General features: G+C 49.5%; 2 protein-coding genes across 2 annotated transcripts; one reads left to right on the top strand and one right to left on the bottom strand.

Moving 5' to 3' along the window:
• Positions 1–3,383: 3,383 nt before the first annotated feature.
• RPL29 (ribosomal protein L29) lies at positions 3,384–5,101 on the top strand. Its single transcript, XM_006876047.1, has 3 exons — positions 3,384–3,422; positions 3,701–3,765; positions 4,577–5,101. Exons 1-3 carry the CDS (start codon positions 3,386–3,388, stop codon positions 5,099–5,101), a joined length of 627 nt encoding a protein of 208 aa, XP_006876109.1. The 5' UTR covers positions 3,384–3,385.
• A 1,895-nt stretch (positions 5,102–6,996) lies between these two features.
• Positions 6,997–12,152, bottom strand: ACY1 (aminoacylase 1). Its single transcript, XM_006876046.1, has 14 exons — positions 12,048–12,152; positions 10,974–11,038; positions 10,784–10,888; positions 9,754–9,848; positions 9,381–9,457; positions 9,201–9,290; positions 9,043–9,099; positions 8,658–8,731; positions 8,523–8,572; positions 8,275–8,419; positions 8,105–8,173; positions 7,420–7,499; positions 7,244–7,304; positions 6,997–7,161 (listed from the first exon to the last, which is right to left on the bottom strand). The coding sequence occupies exons 1-14, from the start codon at positions 12,139–12,141 to the stop codon at positions 6,997–6,999; spliced, it is 1,227 nt and encodes a 408-aa protein (XP_006876108.1). The 5' UTR covers positions 12,142–12,152.

The raw sequence follows: 12,152 nt of genomic DNA, 5'->3' as shown, positions 1-12,152 counted from the left end.
GTCCACTAGCTCAGGCACCCCTATAGTCACCAGAATGGAGATGCGCAGACAGCAAGGGACCAATGAACAGATACCAAAAGAAAAGAATGTCCACACCTTTATCTCAGTGGTCTGTCAGGCGTCCGTGGCTGCTCTGATCCTTCCCTCACTTGGTCTTATATAAGATGGCGGCTTCTGGAGTAGCTAAGCGTCCCAAGCTAGAAAGCAATGGATTTCTTGCTTCTGCCACAAATTCCCCCAGCTGTAAGCCTTCCAACCTTCTAAATATTCCTTTATATGTGGTTCAGAGTTCTGGGACCATCCCCTGAGCCTGCTTGGCTGAGTATTCTGTGTTGTTGCTGGCGGAGCTCCTTACTGCACTTCCACCCGATCCACCATCTCGTTTGTTCTTGAGTCAATCTCTTTTGAGGTATAAAAGGAGAGAAAAGTGAGCTGAGCTCTGAGGGACCTTGTTGTTGTTGTTATGTGCTGTGGAGTTGGTTCTGACTCAAAGCGACCCTGTACAGGGTTTCCGAGGCTGTACATCTCTAAGGGAGCAGAAAGCCTCATATTTCTCCTATGGAACAGCTGGTAGTCTCAAATTGCTGGCCCTGAGGTTAGCAGCCTGAGTCATAACCACTACACTACCAGAGCTCCTTCTGAGTGACCTACTACCACCAAAATACAAGAGCTGGGAGTGGAGTGTGCCTTCTAGAATTGGGGTCCCTGCACTGTGAAGCTTCTAGATCCAGAGTAAAATTGTAGCCAAGACACATAGATAACACCAAAGAATGCTGGACCTACTGATGCTGAAAGGAAATAAGGACCTTTCTCCAGGGCCAGTGCTCTGAACTCAGACTTCTGGCCTCCTAAACTGTGAGAGAATACATTTCTATTTGATAAAGCCATTCAGTTGTGGTATTTCTGTTATAGCAGAACTCGAGAACTAAGATACCATGGAATCAATTCTAACTCAGGGTGACCCCAAGTGTGCAGAATAGAACTGCTCCATAGGTTTCCAGGCTGTGACCTTTCAGAAGTAGTTACCAGGCCTTTCTTCTAAGGTACCTCTGAGTGGAATGAAACCACTAACCTTTATATTTAGTAGTTAAGCACTTAAGGAGCTCTGGTGGTGCAATGGTTAAGCATGCAGCTTCTAGCCAAAAGGCAAGAGGTTTGGCTCCAACTTAGATTTGTTTGTTCTGGCAGTCCATGGTACCTTCAATACTCTTCTACAATACCATAATTCAAATGCATAGATTCTTCTCTGACCTTCCTTATTCATTGTTCAGCTTTTGCATGCATATGAGGCAATTGAAAATACCACGGCTTAGGTCAGGCACACCTTAGTACTCACACTGATACCTTTGCTCTTGAACATTTTAAAGAGGTCCTGTGTAGCAGATTTGCCTAATGCAATACATCATTTGATTTCTTGGCTGCTGCTTCCATGAGTGTCAATTGTGGATCCAAGAAAATAAAGTCTTTGGCAACTTCAATCATTTCTCCTTTATCATGATGTTATTTACTGTTCCTGTGGTGAGGATTTTTGTTTTCTTTACATTGAAGTGCAACCTGTACTGAAGGCTGTGGTCTTCGATCTTCATCAGTATTTTAAGTCCTCTTTACTTTCAGCAAGCAAGGTTGTATCATCTGCATTTCAAACGTTGGAGTTTTCCTCCAATCCTGATGCCATGTTCTTCTTCATATAATCTAGTTTTCAAATTATTTGCTCAGCATACAGACTGAATAAGTATGGTAAAGAATATGACATGGGCTCCCACCTTTCCTGATTTTAAACCATTCAGTATTACCTTGTTCTGGTTGAACAACTGCCTCTTGGTCTTTGTACAGCTTCTTCAGAGCACTATTAAATGTTCTGGAATACCCATTTTTCACAATGTTATCCATAGTTTGTCATGATGCATACAGAAGAAAGCCTTTACAGTCAATAAAGTCTAGTTAATAAAGCTCAAGTAAACATGTTTCTGGTGTTCTATGCTTTCAGGGAAGGTCCATCTGACATCGCTGACGGATTTCCCTAGTTCCATGTCCTCTTCTGAATCCGGCTTGGGTGTCTGGCAGTTCCCTATCAATATACTGTTGCAGCCATTTATAAATTTTCAGCAAAATTTTAATTGCATGAGATATTAATAATATTGTTTGATGGTTTCTGCATTCAGTTGGGTCACATCTCTTTGGAATAGGCAGAAATATTGATCTTTTTTCTCTTTCATTTATTTGGCCAGGTAGCTGTCTTCCAAATTTCTTGGCATAGATTACTGAGGGTCTCCAGTGCTGCATCAATTAGTTGAATGATTTCAATTTGTATTCCGTCAATTACTGGAACCTTGTTTTTTGCCAGTGTCTCAGTGTAGCTTGGACTTCTCCCTTCAGTGCCATCAGTTCTTCATCATATGTACAAACATCCTCTCTCAAAGCCAGGATACTTTTTTTTTTTTTTTTTTTTTTTACTGTTTTATTGTGAATTATGTGATAGTTTACATGGGAGAACATTAGTTTTACATTCATCCTATCCTATATCATTTCGTTGCCATGGTTACAATCCCCTCAAGGCACCATCAACCAAAAGCCAGGATACTTTTTTAAAGCGCAGGTCTACCGTCACTTCCCACCTAACATCCCTCCAGAACTCCCTTCGCTCTCAAGACCATTAATTAGATCCAGGCCACCAGATTCTAGGTAGAGAGGTGAAGAATAGGTCAAGAGAGAAGTATGCAGGTTCCAATGAGCAGAACCTCCCCAGCCTCTAATTCGCGGCTGCCCGGGTCTAGGAACCTTTCTTCTTAGGCCTGGGGAATGCTTTTCCAGCAGTAACTTCCGGCCTCGACGACCCTATTTCCCGTGCTGCACCGCGGCCTTTCTTTCTCTTCCGGTCCCTGGCGTGCCGGGAGTTGCGGGTCTCGGTGAGTTTTGATCGCGCGGTATCCATCGCCATCCACGTCTCATGGGCAACGGAGGGACGGAGGCCTAGGAGAGGTCAGGGGGGCCGGCTGTGTGGCTGTGAGGAACGGAGGATACGGGGCTTGAGGTGGTGCTCGTAGGTTCTCAGTGATGGCTGGAAAGTGGGGGCGGGAGAACTTGGATTTGGGGGAGTAGCTACAAGGTCGGCAGTTAAGACCCACCAGCTGTTCTTGGAAACCCTATACAGGGTCGCTGTATGTAGGGTCGACGGCACACAAGTTATTTGGGGCGCAGCTTTAGCAGAGATGGATGGGTTCTGGGCACCATTGCCTGGATTTAAGAGGCGGGGACCGGCATTTCTGCCGTGCAGCATGAGTTGGGGGTAGGGTGGGGTGCAGCTGTAGATTCAGGCTTCACTCCCATCCGGATCAGGGCAGAGAATGGGCCTAGCCCTCACCTCCACTCTCCTCTAGGTGCAGACATGGCCAAGTCCAAGAACCACACCACGCACAACCAGTGTAAGTTTCCCGGGCTCATTCTCCAGGTTGGGCCCCAGACTCTGGTTAGGAATGGGGGTTTGGTAGGTGAGGTTCATTTACACCGTGAGCCTGGGACAGCGTTTGTTTTCAACCAAGGATTCTTTTGAGATAGCACGTTGCTTTGGTTTCCGTGACAAATGGTATCCTAAATCTTAAGATTTCTCTGGGAAATAACAGTTCTCCCAAACTTGCCAGCTGTGATGTTGGGTGGTTTTATCGAAATCTTTTTATGGTCTAATCCATGTTCTTTCCCATAGCCCGAAAATGGCACAGAAATGGTATCAAGAAACCCCGATCACAACGATATGAGTCTCTCAAGGGGGTGAGTGTGTGTACTGAACTACAGAAATTTGAGCTTTCTCAGTTCCATTTGCACAATCAGGCCTTTGGGGTAACCTTTTCCAGGTCCAGCCTGTGATGATTTTCAGCTGCCTCTCTTCTTACTGGCCTGCCACAATTCCTTTCTGCATTAAGCCAGTTTTTGCCTGTTAATCAAGTCTTGCCAAACTCATAGCAAAACTTTCCCTGTGTCCAGGTGTAATCCTCTGGTCAGCTCTTGATTCTTGAGGGAAATATGTTCATTTCTCTGGCTCAGCCAGAGCTTGTCAAGTGAGTTGGCGGCTTTGTCTGTACTTGATGGGAATATTCCATAATGATCTTGATCTGACCCCATGCTGCACTTGGGGTCAGCTTTGTGTGTTGGGAAATTTCTAAAGATTAGCTGAGGTGGGTGAGTAGAACTGAACTTTGTCCCCGGACTTCACTCCTACCCCCTTGTGGAGTGAATCATTAAGACCTCTTCTCAGTTTCCCTCTGCTAGAAATTGGACACCACCTTCTGTAGAAGGCTCAGGTGATGCCCTGTTGGAGGTGGCATCCCTGACAGGCAGGGTAGCCATTGTTCTTTCCTTATGCACTTGTATTTGACTGTTAAATTTTTCCAGGGTGTGGGGGTGTTGCTCTGAAAATGAACTTATGGCCTTGAGGGGTGCTCTAAAGGTTGAAATAACTTCATTCAGTGATTAGTCCCCAGCAGACTTTGTCAGGGGGCTGATATTCTTTTGGATCGCACTATGGAGTAGGATGCCACCCAACTGCACTTAAACAGCTGCTGGTAATTTCCCTGCCTTCCAGGTGGACCCCAAGTTTCTGAGGAACATGCGCTTTGCCAAGAAACACAACAAGAAGGGCCTGAAGAAGATGCAGGCCAACAACGCCAAGGCCATGGATGCACGTGCCGAGGCTATCAAGGCTCTAATAAAGCCCAAGGAGATCAAGCCTAAGATTCCAAGGGGTGTCAACCGCAAGCTCAGTCGACTGGCCTACATTGCCCATCCCAAGCAGGGGAAGCGTGCTCGGGCACGCATTGCCAAGGGTCTGAGGCTCTGTCGGCCAAAGTCCAAGGCCAGTGCTAAAACTAAGGCTGAAGCTTCAACCAAGGTCTCAACTAAAGCTCCAGTCAAGGCCTTAGCTAAAGCTCTAGCCAAGGCCTCAACTAAAGCCCCAGCCAAGGCCTCAACTAAGGCCCCAGCCAAGGCCTCAACTAAGGCCCCAGCCAAGGCCTCAACTAAAGCCCCAGCCAAGGCCTCAACTCCGGCCCCAGCCAAGGCCTCACCTCAGGCTCCCAAAGGTGCCCAGGCCCCCACAAAGATGGAATAGAGTTCTCCATCTGAGGACAGAGGGATTGGCATGACCCTTTGGGCTACCGTCTGTATGGAGCTGGTGCCCTCCTGTGCTGTTTGTACAAATAAATATGAGGCAGGAGTTGCTGTCTGCTTGTGTCTGTGGGGCTGGGGTTGAGGAAGAGTGGTGCCTCCATTTATGTGGGGAGAAGTGTTTAGTCTTCACTGAATGGATGGTAGGATGTGGGTGGGAATCAGGGTCCTGAAGTGTCAAAGTCTTGGAGCAAGCCTGAAAGGAAGTGGGAAGGACCTACTGAAAATGTCAATACTTTGGCCTAAGGTAATCTAGACAGGGTGATGGTGGCTCTGCTGTACTAGCACTAATGGGCCAGAGCTCTTAATACATGCTGTACGTGAGGGCTGGATCAGTGGTTTCACATGTAGATCTTTGTCTTCTGAGTCGTCTATAGAAGTCACCCTGTGGAACACTTGTTTCTGGTTGTAGTTAATACTCATCAACAGCCATTGATTGTGATATATGATCTGTAATCCAACTTGGAAATGATAGGTTATACCTGGTATGTGGCCCCCTTATGGTAAAGGAGCTCTGGTAGCATCATGGTTGGTTGAGTCAGGCTGCTAGCCTCAAGGTCAATAGTTTGAAACTACCAGCTATTTGAGGGAGAAAGATGAGGCTTTCTGCTCCTGTAAAGATGTACAGCCTCAGAAACCCTGTGCAGGGTGGCTATGAGTTGGAACACTCCACAGCACGTCACCACCTTTCATAGGCACGAAAACCCAGGCAGTCATGTGGGGCCCCATAGTTGAATTTGCCCAACTAGAGTTAAGACTGCAGTCCTGCTAGTTCTTAGCCAAACCTGGCACCCAATAGGTAGCCTGTATCCTGTCTTCAGCAGTTGGAGAAAGAAGGGTCATCAGAGCTGGGTCTGTAAGTGTCTTCCACAGGAGCATGAAGGCTCTTTGCTCTTCGTGGAGCTCCAGTGTGACCAGATGCCAAGATCAAGGACTTGAGCTAGGTGTTGTAAGGTCTCGGTTTCCATGAGTCTGCCCTGTGCAAAGGAAGCTGCCCAACTGTCCAGGTAACGAATGCTTGAGTCTTGGTCTCCATCACCAAGCTTGTAACTTGGGGCAAGGTACTGTTCTAGCTGAGCATCAGTTGCTCTCTAAATTGGAGCATATAATGGCATGCACCTGTGTTAATGTGGAGCTGATGTGAGGGTTCAAGGCAGCCGGTGAAAGGTCAGTGTGTGGTACTGTAGGATAATGCATTAGACCGCAAGGTCAGCAGTTCAAACCAACTGCTCCTTGGAAACCCTATACATAGGAAAACCTATAGGATTGCTGTGTGTTGGAACTGACTTAATGGTAACCATGCAGACCACAGATCTAGTCCCAGCATAACACTACTCCCAACACCTGGTGTGGCAATGCAGGATAATGCACTGCACTGCAATGTCAGTTTGAACCACAAGGTTGGTTCAAACCCACCAGCCAGCAGCTCCTGTGAGTTGAAACTGGCTCAGTGGCACTTAACTCCCAATACCAGAGCAGGAGTTACATCTTCCTATTAGCCTTGGGTTTGACAAATGCCAGCTGTCATGCTTGCAAGCAGCCCTGACATCTGGTTCTGGTACCCTCAGGTTGCCGAATGTGCATCTCAAAGCCAGAAGTGGGTCCCTGAGGGCCTTGGTGCCTTCTCACAGGTCAGAAAGCCATTAAGAACAGGAATGGGGGCCCTTGTAGCTGGGCTCCGCCTCTTCACCTGTGAAATGGGCGTGGTAAACACCATCTCCCCAGAGATACAAGTCAGCGCCTCCCTGCACACTACTTTATTGTTAGGTGGGAGATGAAGTAGATCTTTGGCCCTGGTGTGGATAGAAGCTCCAGAGGCAGAGGTGAGGAGCTTGGGGTTCATCTGTCGCAGGGCAAGACGGGCACACTGGCCAGGGCAGGCAGCAGATGAGTATAAATGTCGACCCCACGGAGGAACACAGCTTCATGCAGCCGTTCGTCATGGTCATGCAGCAGCACAGGTGTGTTGTTCATGGGCGAGAAGCCCAGGGCAGGAACCCCCACCTGAATTGGGAAGAGAAGGAGCCATTAGGGGGCAGACCCACATCCAGGCTCAGCCCACTGCTCAGCCCACTGCCATGCTCACCGCTCGGAGATAGCGGCTGTCAGTGGCAGCAGGGAAGATCTGGGGCTCCAGGGTGAGGTTCCTGCAGAAGGAAAAGCCTGGTGAAGGTGGGAAGGGAGAGGCAAAGCAGGAAGGGGAGAACAAGGAAGACCTGGAGAGGGTGGGTAGGGAGGACACAGGCTTGTCAGTGATCTCACATGTCCTTGCAGACCCCACTAAAGGCTGCCCACCAGGGATCTGAATTGTCAGTACATGTCACTCGGGGCTCTGTCCATTTCTGTGGGGGAGAAGAAGGATGGCAGGATTAGAATAGGAGCAAGGGCATCTTGCCCTATTCCTCGCAGGGTAGGCTGTGCCTGACAGAGGGCATGTGCCCACCCCAACCCACCTAACCTCATAGGTCGTTAGCCAGTCCAGCCAGGCCCTCTTTCAGTCCCTTAAAGGTTCTAGGCCTGGGACCTTCTCATGCCCACCATCTATTTCCTATCCATCCTTCAGATCCTACCTCTTCCTCTCAAGACGGCACTACACCCTGAGGCCATATACTTCAATCACAGACTCTCAGAGTGGAGTCCCACCTTCCCAGGGCCACGTGTGTTCACTGTAATATTATTTTTAAGCATTTCACTTCAGTCTATTACCCCTTTTCAGGTTGTAAGGACTACAAAGGAAGAACTGTGTTGAATTTTACCCTCCCCAGTATTTCTGAGTACCCAACGTAGCCTCCATAGCTAGTAATGTTTGTAAGGTGAATACAATGTGTCTTCTGTAGTTAAATGCCTAGTCGCAATCAGACATGCAATCACACACTCCTACAGTGTCACACATGTGGCAAGCCCAGCCTCCGTTCCCAGTTTTCTATCCCAGATCCTAAGTTGATACCTGAGCAAACTCGAAAGTGACCCCTTCGCCAGCTGCCTGGCACCAGTTCTGCAGCTGTTCCTCAAAAGCCTAAGAGAAGGGGGATGAGCAGACCCCTTAGACTCTCCCTGAGACTCTAGGACAGCATTGAGGATGGGCATCCCTCCTCCAAACCCAGGTGGAGGTGGCACCTTCAAGTCTACATCAGGTGCTACTCGGAAGTCAAAGCTGGCACTCATGGTGGAAGGCACCACGTTGTAGGCGACTCCACCTTCTAGCTTGGTCAGGTTCACAGAGGTCACGGCCCCCAGCTTGAGGTGGGGATTTGACTGCAGCCTTTTGAGGGTGGGGGTGGGGCAGCAAGGAGCAACAGTTGAAGGGGGTTTAACCCCTTCTGCACAGCCTCCTAGAGCCCCCCGCCTTTCGAGGGCTACCTCACCTCTGCCTCTCCTTCTCCCTGAAGGCCAGGATCGAGCTCACAACCTTGTGCTGGGAAAATGTGAGATGCAATGTGAGAATGGTCCCAGGATAAAGCCTCCCAAACCGCCAACGTCCCAACCAGTGTGCCATTCACCAGCTTCTCTGCTGCTGTGTCCTCAATGAAGCGTGAGCCATGGCCGGGCTTCCCAGTGCTTGTGATTCGAACCCCTGGAGAGACGCATGGGGAGTATCTTCAACATGGAAGGGACTGAAAAGGCAGAGCAGCCCTGGGGTGGGCCCAGAGCTCCCACTCATCCCAAGCTCCCCTGGTGGGGCCCATGGCACAGAGCTAGATTCTGCCCTCAGAAGCTTTTGGCCAAGGAAATGGCAGAAGCCAGACTGGAAGAAGTTGGAAGACAGAGGCCTTGGGTTCAAGGTCTATTCAGGCCCCAACTTGCTGTATGACCCTTAGCAGGCCTAACTGCCCATCTGTACAGTGACCACCTCCCATCCCCCCAACCTGCCGTGGCCATACTTACACCAAGGGCTCCGCTCACTATAAAAGACAGTGAAGGCATCGGTGGGGTTGGCCAGACCTGGAGTGAGCAAAAGGAGTCAGAGGGTAGATGGGCCCAGAACCCACTGTCAACCTCCCAAGCTCCTCTCTGAGTGCTTAGCAGCCTGCCACCCTGCCCACCCTCATCCAAGGCAAAGCCAGCCTTCAGGGACTGAAACTCGGGCCGCTTCACAAACAGCTCCATGCCTCGGTGACCCCCGATCTCCTCATCTGTAAAAGTGGCATAATTATGAGATGAGGGGGATGCCCCCAATACACCCTCCTCCTCCCAGCAGGTATCCTTACTTGAGTTACTCCTACCTGGAACAAATGTCATATGGATAGTTCTGGGGAAACGGTGGCCCTCAGCCTTCAGTCTCCTCACAGCCTCCAGGTACCTGAGGGGCAGTGAGAAGGCACAGAGCCAGGTGCTGGGGGAGCCAGCCAGGCGAGAAGAGATGACAGGAAGGAGTCCAGAGTCCTGGGCCTAGCTCCGTCACAGCCTGGCAGGGGCCTCTGGAAGTCCCTGCCCTACTCCGGGCCTCTCCCTATCCATGCAATGGCCATAGCAGTAACTCCTATCTACAGTAAAGATTCAAGTTGTTCCGTGGCCTTGGGATTCTCCAACCAAAGCCCAGTTAATCCACTGGGCTGGCAGGGACATTGTGGAGGACTGGGGACAGAGGATACTCACTGGATGCTAACACACTTCATGTCCTGGGCGCCCCGAGCGTAGATGTAGCCCTCAGTGTCCTTGAAGGCCTCAAAGGGGTCATGGCTCCAGTGCTCCTGGGTGTAGGATGGGGAGAGAGGTCCACATACTAAATTTAGTCATTCATTAATTCATTCTGGCCAACTATGGCTCTGCCCTAGACTACCATCAAGTTGGGTGATGAGCAGAGTGGTGGTGGAGACAAAGGAGGACTGAAGAAGGTAACTGATTGCCACTCCCTATCTCTGCCTTTCCTCCCCCCAACCTGGGCAGTGAATCTTTGCTGAACAGAGGCTCTAGAATGAAGTAATGCCATGAATGTGGAGAGTCAGGACCAGGACCAGTACAAACCAGATCCATTTCCAATGTGTCTCTCTAAGTCAAATTTGTATGTAAGTCAGAATAGGTGCATATGGTTGTTACTGTTAAGTGCCATCAAGTTGGTTCTGACTTAGCGACCCCATATAGGGTTTCTGAGGAGCAGATGTTGAGTTTGAACTGCCGACCTTACAGCTGAAACCAACTTTGCGTTCTAGTACTTATCCTAAAGTGACACACCAGGACTCCTATATGTTTCTTAGCCTTACTTTAGTACAAGAAGGAGCCCTGGTGGCAGAGTGGGTTAAGCAGTGGTCTGTTAACCTAAAGGTCGGAGGTTCAAATCCACCACTGCTTCATGCGCAAAAGATAGGCAGTCTGTTTCTATACAGATTTAGAGCATCAGAAACTTTGTGGAGCAGTTCCACCCTGTCCTATCAGGTCACTAAAGTCAGAATTGATGGCAGTGGGTTTGGTTTGAAGGCTTTTCAATGATTCTAAAGGTGCACATGCAACAAGTCAAGGTGACAGGGATGAAAAATTTGTTGCAAGTGAGTTTGGTTCAATTGTTTCAACGTGAGGGCAAATGGACACAACAATTACAAGGTGTGCAGAATGTTCATAACTCCCAAGTTCCCTGAAGGCAGGCAGCCATCTCTGTGCCCGCTCCCCACACCCCAACCAATACATATACCTTGAAGACAGGCACCACATCCGTGTGGGAGTTAAGCAGGAGGGAAGAGAGCATGGGGTTGGTGCCTGGCCAGGTCAGTACAGTTACCACACGGCCAGGTGCCACCTGGAAGGGGTGATGAGGGGGATGGGTCAGCATAGGATGAGGAGGTCCCAGAACCCCAGCTCTTCTCTCAGTACCCCAGGCTCACCTCCACTTTCTGACAACCCAGGCCCAGCTGAAGTGCTCTCTCCTCAAGGAAGGCCACGGCAGCCCCTGGGGGCACAGAGAGTCTTGAAGGGGCTGGGGCTGTTTCTGCCCACACACAGCCTCAAGTGGCCCAGACACAGATGAGGGGTATACCCAGAGACAGAACCAGACCCAGAGCTCTGTTGCTGCCTCCCCAGCACAATCCTACAGTAGTCACTTGCATTTCTCTCCCAAAGAAGGTATTTTGGCCAGTTAGTCTCAGAAACCCTCTCTGGGGTTGATATGAGTTGGTTAGTAACACTTCAGGTCCTTGGCTGTATACTCGGCTGCTAACCTAAAGGTTGGTAGTTTAAACCCATCCAGAGATGCTGTAGAAGAAAAAGGCCTAAAAGATGTGATGACCTGCTTCTGAAAGGTCATAACTTTGAAAATGCTGTGGGGCAGTTCTCTGCGCATACAGGGTTGCCATAAGTGGGAATCAACTCAATGGCAATCCGCTTAGCAACCTTTGTGGAAGGGTTGGAAGCAGTTGTTATAATCTTCCTTAAAGATGGGGACACTGCCGCACAGAAACAGAAGCAGATTTCAGCTGGGAAATTAGGGATTTGGATTCATGTACAAAATTTCTAATCCCCCTTAGGTCTGTGGTCTTTGTCCTAGTAGAGTTTTTGAATCCTGGTGAACCCCAAGGTTGGTAGTTCAAACCCACCAAATGTTCCTCAGAAACCCCATGCAGGGTTGCTATGAGTCAGAACCGACACAATGGCACTTAAAACCTGTAGACTTTGTGGGGTCTCTCCTCTTGTGAATGCCTCAGTTTCTCCATGTGGGGAATGAGGCAAAGTTCCTTAACTAGCTGCCAAGAGTAACTTCCGGAGCAGCCCAGCTTCTAGAGAATGGGTTACTCCACAGCCTGGGAACTGCCCCGTCTACTGGCCTACAGAGTGACTAGAGGGGTTGAGGAAACAGGGCAGCTCGGGGACTCACCTGGGTGACTGGGGTTGGAGACTGGTTTGGAGCAAAAATCCCACCCCGTAATCCTCCATCAAAGCCCCTGGAATCTTGGCATTCCTACCATAGTCAGGCTCAGGCTGCACAGTGCGGATGCGCAGGTAGAGGCGGAAGAGTGTCACGGACGGGTGCTCACCCTCTGGACCCTTGTTGGCCATGGTGCTGTGCC

Source organism: Chrysochloris asiatica, unplaced genomic scaffold (genome assembly GCF_000296735.1).
Source record: "Chrysochloris asiatica unplaced genomic scaffold, ChrAsi1.0 scaffold00350, whole genome shotgun sequence".
NCBI classification, from domain to species: Eukaryota; Metazoa; Chordata; class Mammalia; order Afrosoricida; family Chrysochloridae; genus Chrysochloris; species Chrysochloris asiatica.
The sequence above is the reverse complement of the archived record's forward strand: the minus strand, read 5'-3'. Positions and strand labels throughout refer to the sequence as shown.